Here is a 14,696-nt window from a genome sequence, read left to right as displayed (position 1 = left end):
CAAGCAGATCCGAATTCAGTCGGACAACTCCACAGCGGTGGCTTACATCAACCACCAATGAGGAACACGCAGTCGGCAAGCCTTCCAGGAGGTTCGGCGGATTTTGATGTGGGTGGAAGCCACGGCCTCCACCATCTCCGCAGTTCACATCCCGGGCGTGGAAAACTGGGAAGCAGATTTTCTCAGTCGCCAGGGCATGGACGCAGGGGCATGGTCCCTTTACCCGGACGTGTTTCAGGAGATCTGTTGCCGCTGGGGGATGCCGGACGTCGACCTAATGGCGTCCCGGCACAACAACAAGGTCACGGCATTCATGGCACGTTCTCACGATCACAGAGCTCTGGCGGCAGAAGCCTTAGTTCAGGATTGGTCGCAGTTTCAACTCCCTTATGTGTTTCCTCCGCTGGCACTGTTGCCCAGAGTGTTACGCAAGATCAGGACCGACTGCCGCCGCGCCATCCTCGTCGCTCCAGACTGGCCGAGGAGGTTGTGGTACCCGGATCGGTGGCATCTCACGGTCGGCCAACCGTGGGCACTACCAGACCGACCAGACTTGCTGTCTCAAGGGCCGCTTTTCCATCTGAATTCTGCGGCCCTCAACCTGACTGTGTGGCCATTGAGTCCTGGATCTTAGCGTCTTCAGGATTATCTCAAGAGGTCATTGCCACTATGAGACAGGCTAGGAAACCAACGTCCGCCAAGGTCTACCACAGGACGTGGAAAATATTCCTGTCATGGTGCTCTGATCAGGGTCTTTCTCCCTGGCCATTTGCCTTGCCCACTTTTCTGTCCTTTCTTCAGTCCGGATTGGAAAAGGGTTTGTCGCTTGGCTCCCTTAAGGGACAAGTCTCTGCGCTCTGTGTTTTTTTTTCAGAAGCGCTTGGCCAGACTTCCACAGGTACGCACGTTCCTGCAGGGGGTTTGTCACATCGTCCCTCCTTACAAACGTCCGTTGGAACCCTGGGATCTGAACAGGGTGCTGATGGTTCTTCAGAAACCACCGTTCGAGCCAATAAGGGATATTTCTCTCGCACGCCTTTCGCAGAAAGTGGTTTTCCTAGTAGCAGTCACTTCACTTCGGAGAATGTCTGAGCTAGCAGCATTGTCATGCAAAGCCCCTTTCCTGGTGTTTCACCAGGACAAGGTGGTTCTGCGCCCGGTTCCGGAATTTTTACCTAAGGTGGTATCCCCTTTTCATCTCAATCAGGATATCTCCTTACCCTCTTTTTGCCCTCATCCAATTCACCAATGTGAAAAGGATTTGCACTTGTTAGATCTGGTGAGAGCACTCAAACTCTACATTTCTTCGGCGCTCCATTGGGAGACCCAGACGATTGGGTGTATAGCTACTGCCTCCGGAGGCCACACAAAGCATTACACTAAAAAGTGTAAGGCCCCTCCCCTTCTGGCTATACACCCCCCGTGGGAACACGGGATGCTCAGTTTTCAAGCTTTGTGCGAAGGAGGTCAGACATCCACGCATAGCTCCACTGTTTAGTCAGCAGCAGCTGCTGACTATGTCGGTTGGAAGAAAAGAGGGCCCATACTAGGGCCCCCAGCATGCTCCCTTCTCACCCCACTTTGTGTCGGCGGTGTTTGTTAAGGTTGAGGTACCCATTGCGGGTACGGAGGCTGGAGCCCACATGCTGCTTTCCTTCCCCATCCCACTGAAGGGCTCTGGGGAAGTGGGATCTTAACGGCCTCCAGACTCTGAGGCCGGGCTCCATCCACAGACCCGGAGATCCTGCTGGATACGGAGCTGAGTGCCGTCAGGGACATGGCCCTGCAACATTCAGGTACTCTGTGTCCCCGTACAGACAGGCACAGACACACGCCAGTGTTGCTGGGTGTTCTAGTGCGCCGGGGACACTAGCGCTGTGCGCATGGGTCTTAGTCACTACAGCCTTGCTGAGTGACTTTTCTGTGTTGGGAACTACCGCGCCGACCGCCCCTGGAGCGGCGGCGCAGCTGAGACTTGTAGTGCGCCGGGGACTCGCGCTGACCGCGCTTTTACGGCGGCAGCGCTCATAAATCTAGTCCCCGGCTTTTGCGGCCTAGCTCCGCTTCGTTCCCGCCCCCAACCCTGTCAATCACGGAAGGGGAGAGACGCTGTACAATAGTCAGCGCCGAGGGCTGGAGTCTTATTTACATACTCCAGCCCTCTCACTGGGCACAGTGGGACGCCAGTTTCCCGCTTTTTGTCTGCAGCACGCCCACGGCCCGCCCCTCTTCACAGGACGCTGGCAGCCATTCCTGCATACAGTCTGAGCTGGAGAACGGACATAGCCCTGGGAGACCCAGACAAGGGATTCTGGCGACCACACACCCGCTGTTTAGCGGGCGGTAAGCAGCACAAAAGTGCTGACCCCACTAGTGCCACAGTGTTATTTAGTGTACTTTTTGTCTGTACCTATATATTGCACTGTACGGTCGCTTCTTGGCTTATACCCTATTGCTCTGAGGAGACAACAGCATGTCATCCGCAAAAAGCAAGGGTGCCAAGGCACAGGCTTTATATGCTGCCTGTACCGCATGTGGGGCTGATCTACCGGCAGGTTCCTCTGACCCCCATTGTGTGCAATGTTCGGTCCCTGTGCCACTTCGTCAGCCGGAGCCTATGGTGGTAGTGGCCCAGGCAGAGACGCCTGTGAACCCTGCCCCAGTGACGGGGACAGAGTTTGCAGTTTTTGCTGATAAGATGTCTGTGACTATGTCAAAAATTCTTGAAACTTTGCAGTCCAGGCCGGTCACTCAGACCATGGACACTGTTGATGCAATGTTCCCCGGTCCCCCTCAGTTGGAACTAGTCCAGGCTACAAGGGGGTCTCAGGCATCACAGGCTGACGGCTCTGACTCGGACGACAGTCCCAGGCAGCCTAAGCGAGCTCGCTGGGAAAGACCCTCGACGTCATCACACTGGTCAGGGTCTCAGCGAGAGGCTTCTCTGTATGATGAGGCAGAGGTAGCTGATCAGGAGTCTAATCCTGAGACCGCTCTCAATCTGGATACTCCTGATGGTGACGCTATGGTAAATGATCTTATAGCGGCCATCAATAGACTGTTGGATATTTCTCCCCCAGCCCCTTCAGCGGAGGAGGCAGCTGCACAGCAGGAGAAATTCCATTTCAGGTATCCCAAGCATAAATTGAGTACTTTTCTGGACCACTCTGACTTCAGAGAAGCAGTCCAGAAACACCATACTCATCCAGACAAGCGTTTCTCCAAACGTCTTAAGGATACACGCTATCCCTTTCCCCCTGACGTGGTCAAACGCTGGACCCAGTGTCCAAAAGTGGACCCCCCAATCTCCAGGCTTGCGGCTAGGTCCATAGTTGCAGTGGAAGATGGGGCTTCACTAAAAGATGCCAATGACAGACAGATGGACCTTTGGTTGAAATCGGTCTATGAAGCTATCGGCGCGTCGTTTGCTCCAGCATTCGCGGCCGTGTGGGCACTCCAAGCTATTTCAGCTGGTCTAGAGCAGGTGGACTCTCTCATACGTCCATCAGTGCCGCAAGTGGCGTCCTTAACCTCGCAAATGTCTGCGTTTGCGACTTACGCTATCAATGCGGTCCTAGACTCCACGAGCCGTACCTCTATGGCGTCCGCCAACTCTGTGGTTTTGCGCAGAGCCTTGTGGTTAAAGGAATGGAAAGCAGATTCTGCTTCCAAAAAATGCTTAACCAGTTTACCATTATCTGGAGACAGACTGTTTGGTGAGCAATTAGCTGAAATCATTAAACAGTCGAAGGGTAAGGATTCTTCCTTACCCCAGCCCAGATCAAGCAAACCTCAACAGAGGAGAGGACAGTCGAGGTTTCGGTCCTTTCGAGGCTCGGGCAGGGCCCAATTCTCCTCGTCCAAGGGGACTCAGAAGGAGCAGAGGAGCTCAGATTCCTGGCGGGCTCACTCACGCCCTAAGAAAGCAACCGGAGGAACCGCTTCCAAGGCGGCTACCTCATGACTTTCGGCCTCCTCCCTCCGCATCATCGGTCGGTGGCAGACTCTCCCGCTTTTGCGACATTTGGCTGCCACAGGTCAAGGACCGGTGGGTAACAGACGTTTTGTCCCACGGGTACAGGATAGAGTTCAGTTCTCGTCCTCCGCCTCGGTTCTTCAGAACTTCTCCACCTCCCGACCGAACCGATGCCCTTCTGCAAGCGGTATGCTCTCTAAGGGCAGAAGGAGTGGTGATCCCTGTTCATCTTCAGGAACGAGGTCAAGGTTTTTACTCCAATCTGTTTGTGGTACCAAAAAAGGACGGCTCGTTCCGTCCTGTTCTGGACCTAAAACTGCTCAACAAGCACGTAAAAACCAGGCGGTTCCGGATGGAATCCCTCCGCTCTGTCATTGCCTCAATGTCTCAAGGAGATTTTCTAGCGTCAATAGACATCAAAGATGCTTATCTCCACGTGCCGATTGCTCCAGAGCACCAGCGTTTTCTACGCTTCGTGGTAGAAGACGACCATCTTCAGTTTGTAGCCCTGCCCTTCGGTCTGGCGACAGCCCCACGGGTTTTCACCAAGGTCATGGCAGCAGTAGTAGCAATCTTGCACTCTCAAGGACACTCGGTGATCCCTTACTTAGACGATCTGCTTGTCAAGGCACCCTCTCAGGAAGCATGCCAACACAGCCTAAACGTTGCGCTGGAGACGCTCCAGACTTTTGGGTGGATCATCAACTTTTCAAAGTCAAACATGTCACCGACCCAATCACTGACATACCTTGGCATGGAGTTTCATACTCTCTCAGCGGTAGTGAAGCTTCCGCTGGACAAGCAGAGGTCGCTACAGTCAGGGGTGCAGTTTCTCCTTCAAGGTCAATCGCACCCCTTAAGACGCCTCATGCACTTCCTAGGGAAGATGGTGGCGACAATGGAAGCAGTTCCGTTTGCCCAGTTTCATCTGCGCCCACTTCAATGGGACATTCTCCGCCAATGGGACGGGAGGTCGACGTCCTTAGACAAGGAAGTCCTCCTCTCCCAGACAACCAAGGACTCGCTTCAGTGGTGGCTTCTTCCCACCTCATTGTCACGGGGAAGGTCCTTCCTACCCCCTTCCTGGGCGGTGGTCACGACAGACGCGAGTCTGTCGGGGTGGGGAGCAGTTTTTCTCCACCACAGGGCTCAGGGTACGTGGACTCAGCAGGAGTCCACTCTTCAGATCAATGTTCTGGAAATCAGGGCAGTGTATCTGGCCCTACTGGCCTTCCAACAGTGGCTGGAAGGCAAGCAGATCCGAATTCAGTCGGACAACTCAACAGCGGTGGCATACATCAACCACCAAGGCGGGACACGCAGTCGGCAAGCCTTCCAGGAAGTCCGGCGGATTCTGCTGTGGGTGGAAGCCACGGCCTCCACCATATCCGCAGTTCACATCCCGGGCGTAGAAAACTGGGAAGCAGACTTTCTCAGTCGCCAGGGGATGGATGCAGGGGAATGGTCCCTTCACCCGGACGTGTTTCAGGAAATCTGTCGCCGCTGGGGAATGCCGGACGTCGACCTAATGGCGTCTCGGCACAACAACAAGGTTCCGGCCTTCATGGCGCGGTCTCGCGATCTAAGAGCTCTGGCGGCAGACGCCTTAGTGCAGGATTGGTCGCAGTTCCAGCTGCCCTATGTGTTTCCACCTCTGGCACTCTTGCCCAGAGTGCTACGCAAGATCAGGTCCGATTGCCGCCGCGTCATACTCGTCGCCCCAGACTGGCCGAGGAGGTCGTGGTACCCGGATCTGTGGCATCTCACGGTCGGACAACCGTGGGCGCTGCCAGATCGACCAGACTTGCTGTCACAAGGGCCGTTTTTCCATCGGAATTCTTTGGCCCTGAACCTGACTGTGTGGCCATTGAGTCCTGGGTCCTAGCGTCTTCAGGATTATCTCAAGGTGTTGTTGCCACCATGAGACAAGCTAGGAAGCCCACGTCTGCTAAGATCTACCACAGGACGTGGAAGATATTCTTATCCTGGTGCTCTGTTCAGGGAGTGTCCCCCTGGCCATTTGCATTGCCTACGTTTCTTTCCTTCCTACAATCTGGGTTGGAAAAAGGTTTGTCGCTCGGCTCCCTTAAAGGGCAAGTCTCAGCGCTATCTGTATTTTTTCAAAAGCGTCTAGCACGACTTCCTCAGGTACGCACGTTCCTGCAGGGGGTTCGTCACATCGTCCCTCCGTACAAACGGCCGTTAGACCCATGGGATCTGAACAGGGTGCTAGTTGCTCTACAGAAGCCGCCCTTCGAGCCTCTGAGGGATGTTTCACTTTCTCGACTCTCACAGAAAGTGGCCTTTCTGGTAGCGGTCACGTCTCTTCGGAGGGTGTCCGAACTGGCAGCGCTGTCAGCTAAAGCCCCCTTCCTGGTTTTTCACCAGGACAAGGTAGTGCTGCGCCCGATCCCGGAGTTTCTCCCTAAGGTGGTATCCTCCTTTCATCTCAATCAGGATATCTCCTTACCTTCTCTTTGTACTCATCCAGTTCATCAGTATGAAAAGGATTTGCATTTGTTAGATCTGGTGAGAGCACTCAGAATCTACATTTCCCGCACGGCGCCCCTGCGCCGCTCGGATGCACTCTTTGTCCTTGTCGCCGGTCAGCGCAAAGGGTCGCAGGCTTCCAAATCCACCCTGGCTCGATGGATCAAGGAACCAATCCTTGAAGCCTACCGTTCTGCCGGGCTTCCGGTTCCTTCAGGGCTGAAGGCCCATTCTACCAGAGCCGTGGGTGCGTCCTGGGCATTACGACACCAAGCTACGGCTCAACAGGTGTGCCAGGCAGCTACCTGGTCGAGTCTGCACACTTTCACCAAACATTATCAGGTGCATACCTATGCTTCGGCGGACGCCAGCCTAGGTAGAAGAGTCCTGCAGGCGGCGGTTGCCTCCTCGTAGGGAAGGGCTGTTTTTGCAGCTCTAACATGAGGTATTAATTTACCCACCCAGGGACTGCTTTTGGACGTCCCAATCGTCTGGGTCTCCCAATGGAGCGCCGAAGAAGAAGGGAATTTTGTTACTTACCGTAAATTCCTTTTCTTCTAGCTCCAATTGGGAGACCCAGCACCCGCCCTGTTTCCTTCGGGATTTTTGGTTTTTTCGGGTACACATGTTGTTCATGTTGAACGGTTTTCAGTTCTCCGATGTTCTTCGGATTGAATTTGTTTAAACCAGTTATTGGCTTTCCTCCTTCTTGCTTTGGCACTAAAACTGAGCATCCCGTGTTCCCACGGGGGGTGTATAGCCAGAAGGGGAGGGGCCTTACACTTTTTAGTGTAATGCTTTGTGTGGCCTCCGGAGGCAGTAGCTATACACCCAATCGTCTGGGTCTCCCAATTGGAGCTAGAAGAAAAGGAATTTACGGTAAGTAACAAAATTCCCTTCTTCTCGTACGGCGCCCCTGCGCCGCTCGGATGCACTCTTTGTCCTTGTCGCTGGCCAGCGTAAAGGGTCACAGGCTTCCAAATCAACCCTGGCTCGGTGGATCAAGGAACCAATTCTCGAAGCTTACCGTTCTGCTGGGCTTCCGGTTCCCTCAGGGCTGAAGGCCCATTCTACCAGAGCCGTGGGTGCGTCCTGGGCTTTGAGGCACCAGGCTACGGCTCAACAGGTGTGTCAGGCGGCTACCTGGTCGAGCCTGCACACTTTCACGAAACACTATCAGGTGCATACCTATGCTTCGGCGGATGCCAGCCTAGGTAGGCGAGTCCTTCAGGCGGCGGTTGCCCACCTGTAGGACGGAGCCGTTACGGCTCTATTATGAGGTATTATTTACCCACCCAGGGACTGCTTTTGGACGTCCCAATTGTCTGGGTCTCCCAATGGAGCGACAAAGAAGAAGGGAATTTTGTTTACTTACCGTAAATTCCTTTTCTTCTAGCTCCAATTGGGAGACCCAGCACCCGCCCCTGTTTTTTTGTGTACACATGTTGTTCATGTTGAATGGTTTCAGTTCTCCGATATTCCTTCGGATTGAATTTACTTTAAACCAGTTTATAATTTTTTTCCTCCTTCTTGCTTATGCACCAAAACTGAGGAGCCCGTGGGAGCACGGGGGGTGTATACGCAGAAGGGGAGGGGCTTTACACTTTTAGTGTAATACTTTGTGCGGCCTCCGGAGGCATAGCCTATACACCCAATTGTCTGGGTCTCCCAATTGGAGCTAGAAGAAAAGGAATTTACGGTAAGTAAACAAAATTCCCTTCTTTTTTTTTATAAATGTAATTGAAATTTATGGCCATTGGTGAGTATAATCGAGTTTGTTCCTCCTTTTGCAGGTTGTAAGCTACTATACAAACAGGATTTTGCAAAGCGGCTGGGATTGAAATGTGTGACCTGCAACTACTGCTTTCAGATGTGCAGAAGAGGAGCGACTAGAGAGTTCGATGGCAAACTAAGAGATTTCTGCACTGACGACTGCAGTAAAAAATTTCAAGATTGGTATTACAAGGTAACAGGAGCTGATGGTGTATATCGGCTTTTAATGAGCCCTGATCCCAATAGGTGAAACTTATTTTATGTTCTAAAAAGAAATGCACATAGCCACCACAAATTTCATTTTTTATTTTTTTACATTTCAAGCTGTTGATTAAAATGAATTGTTTTATTTCTTTCAGGCAGCGAGATGTGACTGCTGTAGAACTCAAGGGACACTGAAGGAGAAAGTACAGTGGCGAGGAACAATAAAGAACTTCTGTGACCAGCACTGCTTACTGCGCTTTTACAGCCAGCAGAATGAGCCCAACATGACCACTCAGAAGGGCCCGGAAAACATGCATCTTGGTAGGGTGCTACTTTATATACACATTGGTCTGGGTCAACTACTCCTACACGAGCAATTTTTACTATTTATAAGCCGATCACATAGAAATCTGTCATCTCCAAGATAGTTTATTACATACAGTACAATGACTTGTCACATTAGTGATTGGTCATCTCTTAATATTGCTGATGATTGTGATAGAATGAATGAGACGAATGCATTGCTGAGCCGCTATAGCACATATGGTTCACATCAGCAAATACCAATCCATTTTGGTGTACCCTCACTGGAGAGCGTTGAAACTTTTTTTTTAACCAATACGTGTGGGAATGAATGAAGGGTTTGTCAGAGTTCAGATAAGTCTGCAGTATCTTGCATTAGGGCATTCAGATTACAGCATGTAAGCAATTAGCATCCTCGCTGTTACGTGCCGTTTAGTCTCCTGCGCGTTTTTCAACTTTCTTCTCTTGAGAGAAGCAGTTTGAGACTAGTCTGTACGTGACTGCGAGTATACAAATCAGTTTCATGTATATGTGTGACATACAGTATATATACCTCTCTCTCTCGTCAGTTCTCTTCAGAGATGTAGAGCAGCTGTATGCACACACTGCGTTTTTTTTCTTGCAGATTTTAATCAATCTGCCAGGGAAAATGCATCCCAGCAAAGTCTATGAGAACCCTGAAGTGCTGTGCACACGATAGATTTTTTTCTCCTTGAAGATTTTGGTGCAGAAAAAAATCAGCACCTCCCAGTTGACATGTCAATTGTTTCTGCGTTTTCTTTATCGTTCCTTTGGGAGACCCAGACCATGGGTGTTTAGCTTCTGCCTCCGGAGGACACACAAAGTACTACACTTAAAAGTGTAGCTCCTCCCTCTGAGCTTATACACCCCCTGGAGAACCACATCTAGCCAGTTTATCGCTTTGTGTTCAGGAGGCATACATCCACACATGCATTCTCATCTGATTTTTGATTTTTGGAAAGAGTTTGAAGAAAAGCGGGTCCAAGTCTGGACTCCCGGCATGTCCCTTCTCACCCCACTGTGTCGGCGGTGTTGTTATAGGGAACCTGTCAGCAGAAATTTCGCCCAAAACCTAAAAGATTCCCCCTCTGCAGCTCCTGTGCTGCATTCTAGAAAGGTCCCTGTTATTATTGTGCCCCATGTGAGACCAAATTAAAGAGTTTATAAAGTGGTTCCTTTTTGTATGCAGATTCTGTAAATGTGACACGGGGGCGGGCTCTCTGCCGTCCGTTATTCTGCCCCCTGGTCCTGTATGCCGCCCCCCATCGCTCCTTTCCATAGCTGCTCCAGCCATCCCCGCGCATGCCCAGTGCCAGTCTCACAGGACTGAGCAGTGTGACCGCTGGTGACGTGTTCGCAGACAAGTGATTATGGGCGGGGCTGTGATTGTTATCAGCAAGTACCCGCCCATAATCTCGTGAGTGCGCAAACCTCTCCAGCGGTCACACTGTGCTCAGTGTAGATGCTAGACTGTATGGGCTGCTTCCAGGGATGACGTCCCTTTGTCACGTGATAGTATTTTGAACACGCCCCTATCACGTGACAAAAGGGACGTCAAGGAATTATCAAGGAAGCTACTGGCGGGAAGAGTACTTCCATGCCAAAAACCAAAACCAGGAAACCTGTCCAGGGCAGGAATCAGTCGAGGTTTCGTTCCTTTCGTTCCTCCAACTGGTCGTCCTCTAAGCCCTCGGCCTCATCCACTAACTCAGCCAAGGACCAGAAATCCAACTGGCGCCCAAAAGCGCGTCCACAAAAGACAACAGGAGGTGCTGCCACCAAGGCAGCCTCCTTGTGACTATCTGTCCGCGCCAGCAACGTCCTTAGTCAGTGGCAGGCTCTCCCACTTTGGCGACGCGTGGTTTCAACACGTCTCCGATCAGTGGGTAAGGGATATCATCTCCCACAGCTACAGGATAGAATTCTCTTCCAGCCCGCCAAACAGATTTTTTCTCTCAACTCCCCCCTGCTCCAAGGCCGCCGCCTTCTCACAGGCCGTGGCATCCTTGCAGGCCAACGGAGTAATTGTACCGGTTCCCGCCCGGGAATGGTTCAGAGGTTTCTACTCAAATCTCTTCCTAGTCCCCAAAAAGGACGGTTCCTTCCGGCCCATCCTGGATCTCAAGCTTCTCAACAAGCATGTTCAGGTGCGGCATTTTCGCATGGAGTCTCTGCGATCAGTCATTGCCTCTATGACCCAAGGGGATTTCCTGGCATCCATCGACATCAGAGATGCCTATCTGCATGTGCCAATTGCAGTTTCACACCAGCGTTGGCTACGTTTTGCAATCGGAGGGGAACATTTCCAATTCGTGGCTCTCCCCTTCGGGTTGGCCACAGCTCCTCGGGTATTCACCAAGGTCATGGCAGCAGTGATTGCGGTCCTGCACCTACAGGGGTTGGCAGTGATCCCTTACCTGGACGACCTTCTGGTAAAGGCTTCATCCAGCGTGGACTGTCAGCGGAGTGTCTCGCTCACTCTCGCCACTCTAGCCCAATTCGGGTGGCTTGTCAATCTTCCCAAATCCACTCTGACTCCGACCCAGAGTCTCACGTACCTAGGGATGCAGTTCGAGACTTTGCCGGCACTTGTGAAGTTGCCCTTAGTCAAACAGCAGTCCCTCCAACTGGCGGTGCGCTCTCTGCTGAGGCCCCGCCGTTATTCCCTCAGGCGCCTGATGCAGGTGCTGGGTCAAATGGTGGCGTCAATGGAGGCTATTCCCTTTGCCCAGTTCCATCTGCGTCCCCTGCAGCTGGACATTCTCCGCTGCTGGGACAAGCGGCCTTCCTCCTTACACAGGTTAGTGGCTCTGTCGCCACAGACCAGGAGCTCTCTCTTTGGCCCCTCTCTGTCCCAGGGGCGCTCCTTTCTGGCCCCGTCCTGGGTGATCCTCACCACGGATGCCAGTCTATCCGGCTGGGGAGCGGTATGTCTCCACCACCGAGCGCACGGCACTTGGACTCCGTCCGAGTCAGCCCTTTCGATCAATGTGCTGGAAACCAGAGCCGTGCTTCTGGCTCTCCTAGGTTTTCACCATCTGCTGGCGGGCAGGCACATCCGAGTCCAGTCGGACAACGCGACAGCGGTTGTCTACATCAATCACCAAGGCGGGACACACAGCCGCCTGGCATTGTTGGAGGTACAACGCATCCTTCAATGGGCGGAGGACTCCAAGTCCACCATATCCGCAGTCCACATCCCAGGCGTGGAAAACTGGGAGGCAGATTATCTCAGACGTCAAACCGTGGACAGTGGCGAGTGGTCCCTGCTCCCGGCAGTTTTTCAGTCAATCTGCCGCAAATGGGGCACTCCGGACGTGGACCTAATGGCATCCCGTCACAATCCTCAGGCATTCGCCGCGGACGCTCTGGTCCAAGACTGGTCCCAGTTACGTCTGTCCTACGTGTTTCCCCTTCTAGCTCTCTTGCCCAGAGTCCTGTGCAAGATCAGAATGGAGGGCCGTCGAGTCATTTTCATTGCTCCGGACTGGCTCAGGCGAGCTTGGTACCCAGACCTGCTCCTCCTGTCCGTAGAGGTGCCGTGGCATCTTCCGGACCGTCCAGACCTTCTCTCACAAGGTCCGTTTTTCCGCCCGAATTCTGCGGCTCTCAAATTGACGGCGTGGCTCTTGAGTCCTGGATCTTGACTGCTTCTGGTATCCCTCCTGAAGTCATCTCCACTATGACTCGGGCCCGTAAGTCTTCCTCCGCCAAGATCTATCACAGGACTTGGAAAAATTTCCTGTCCTGGTGTCGCTCTTCCGGCCATCCTCCTTGGCCATTTTCCTTGCCGACCCTTCTGTCCTTTCTACAGTCCGGTCTGCAGCTAGGGACTGTCCCTAAACTCTCTCAAGGGACAAGTCTCAGCTCTGTCAGTGCTGTTCCAGCGGCGTCTTGCTCGGCTGGCTCAGGTCCGCACCTTCATGCAGGGCGCGTCTCACATCATTCCGCCTTACCGGCGGCCCTTGGATCCCTGGGACCTCAATTTGGTTCTCACGGTTTTGCAGAAACCCCCCTTTGAGCCTCTTAGGGAGGTTTCTTTGTTTCGGCTTTCACAGAAAGTGGTCTTTCTAGTGGCCATAACTTCCCTCAGGAGAGTCTCCGACTTAGATGCGCTCTCTTCGGAGTCACCTTTTTTGGTTTTTCATCAAGACAAGGTGGTTCTCCGTCCGATTCCGGACTTTCTTCCTAAGGTGGTCTCTCCTTTCCACCTTAACCAGGACATTGCCCTACCTTCCTTTTGTCCGGCTCCTGTTCATCGCTTTGAAAAAGCGCTGCATACTCTGGATCTGGTGCGTGCTCTCCGGATCTATCTGTCTCGCACCGCTGTTCTTAGGCGGTGCACCTCTCTTTTTGTGCTAACCACAGGTCGGCGCAAGGGCCTCTCTGCTTCTAAGCCGACCTTAGCCCGTTGGATTAGGTCGACCATTTCGGACGCCTACCAGTGTTCTCAGGTGCCTCCCCCGCCGGGGATCAAGGCACATTCGACCAGAGCTGTCGGTGCCTCTTGGGCTTTCAGGCACCAGGCTACGGCTCAACAAGTCTGTCAGGCTGCCACTTGGACTAGCCTGCATACCTTTTCGAAGCACTACCGAGTGCATGCTCATGCTTCGGCAGATGCGAGCTTGGGCAGACGCATCCTTCAGGCGGCTGTCGCCCATTTGTGAAGTAAGGCTCCGCCTACTTCTCAGTTTTTCTGTTTACTTCGAACCCATGGACTGCTTTGAGACGTCCCATGGTCTGGGTCTCCCAAAGGAACGATAAAGAAAGAGAATTTTGTTTACTTACCGTAAATTCTTTTTCTTATAGTTCCGTATTGGGAGACCCAGCTCCCTCCCTGTTGCCTGTTGGCACTTTCTTGTTCCGCGTGTTATCACCGGCTGTTGTTGTAGACAGAGGCTCCGGTTGTTCCGGCTCTTGCTCTGTTCTACTTGTGGGTGGCAATTCTCCTTCAGCTTTTGCACTAAACTGGCTGGGACTGGCTCACCAGGGGGTGTATAAGCTCAGAGGGAGGAGCTACACTTTTAGGTGTAGTACTTTGTGTGTCCTCCGGAGGCAGAAGCTAAACACCTATGGTCTGGGTCTCCCAATACGGAACTATAAGAAAAAGAATTTACGGTAAGTAAACAAAATTCTCTTTTTTTCCAGCATTCTTTCTATCACAATGCATAAAAACCCCGCCCCCCCCCAAAAAAAAACAATGCAAAACTGCTGCAAAAATGTGCGTATTTTTCTTGCAAAGAGTTGTTTGTTGCAGAAATCTGCAACTTGGTAACATAGCCTTAGGGTATGTGTCCACGGGAGATTAAACCTGCAGGTTTATCTGCGGAAAATCCGTGGATTTTCTTGATTTTTCAGATAAATCCGCAGGTTTCAGCATGTACAGACACTCCCCATGTTATCCAACGGGACATGGGGAGTGCTGTGTCCACGCTGTGGATACGTGCGGCTGCGGACAATGTGGATGTCCTGCAGCCGCACGTAATTGCATGTCAATTATTTCTGCGGAATTACCTGCGGAAATCCTGGTCCTCCGCTATAGAGATAGAGGCTGGGACTTCCGCAGGTAAGTCGCACGAATGTCCGCAGGTTTACCACAACTATTTGGCTGGAATCCGGGGAGCTGCTGCGGGAAATCTGCGGATATGTCCGCAGGTATTTTCTCCCGTGGGCATATAACCTTATGGTGCTCTCCTTGCTTGGGATGGCAGTCTAGGTGGTGCGTCTTATAATCCAAATGTAGATTAGTGGGTGAGGTTCAGAGGGGTCACAGGAGATGCTGCGGGCGCTCTGTTGCACGCTGTGCTGTCTGCGGGCTGTGAGACAGAGGCCGCCATTCTGAAAATGACGCCGGTGCGGGCTGTAAATAATGGCGTTTGAAGTCTGCACGTGCACAGATTGAGCTCTCTGCTCAAGATCTCATCTGCGC

At 52.5% G+C, this 14,696-nt stretch overlaps 1 protein-coding gene across 1 annotated transcript in view; it reads left to right on the top strand.

The window, feature by feature from the left end:
• ZMYM2 (zinc finger MYM-type containing 2) overlaps positions 1-14,696 on the top strand; it is a 241,936-nt gene that overhangs the window by 130,273 nt on the left and 96,967 nt on the right. Inside the window, exons 10-11 of the mRNA XM_075337404.1 lie at positions 8,260-8,432; positions 8,599-8,764. Of these exons, the coding sequence (XP_075193519.1) occupies positions 8,260-8,432; positions 8,599-8,764 (339 nt within the window). The remainder of the gene's footprint in view (positions 1-8,259; positions 8,433-8,598; positions 8,765-14,696) is intronic.

The sequence above is a fragment of the Anomaloglossus baeobatrachus genome, chromosome 2, assembly GCF_048569485.1.
Source record: "Anomaloglossus baeobatrachus isolate aAnoBae1 chromosome 2, aAnoBae1.hap1, whole genome shotgun sequence".
Classification (NCBI taxonomy): Eukaryota; Metazoa; Chordata; class Amphibia; order Anura; family Aromobatidae; genus Anomaloglossus; species Anomaloglossus baeobatrachus.
Note: the sequence above shows the minus strand (reverse complement) of the source record. Positions and strands in the feature narration are given on the sequence as shown.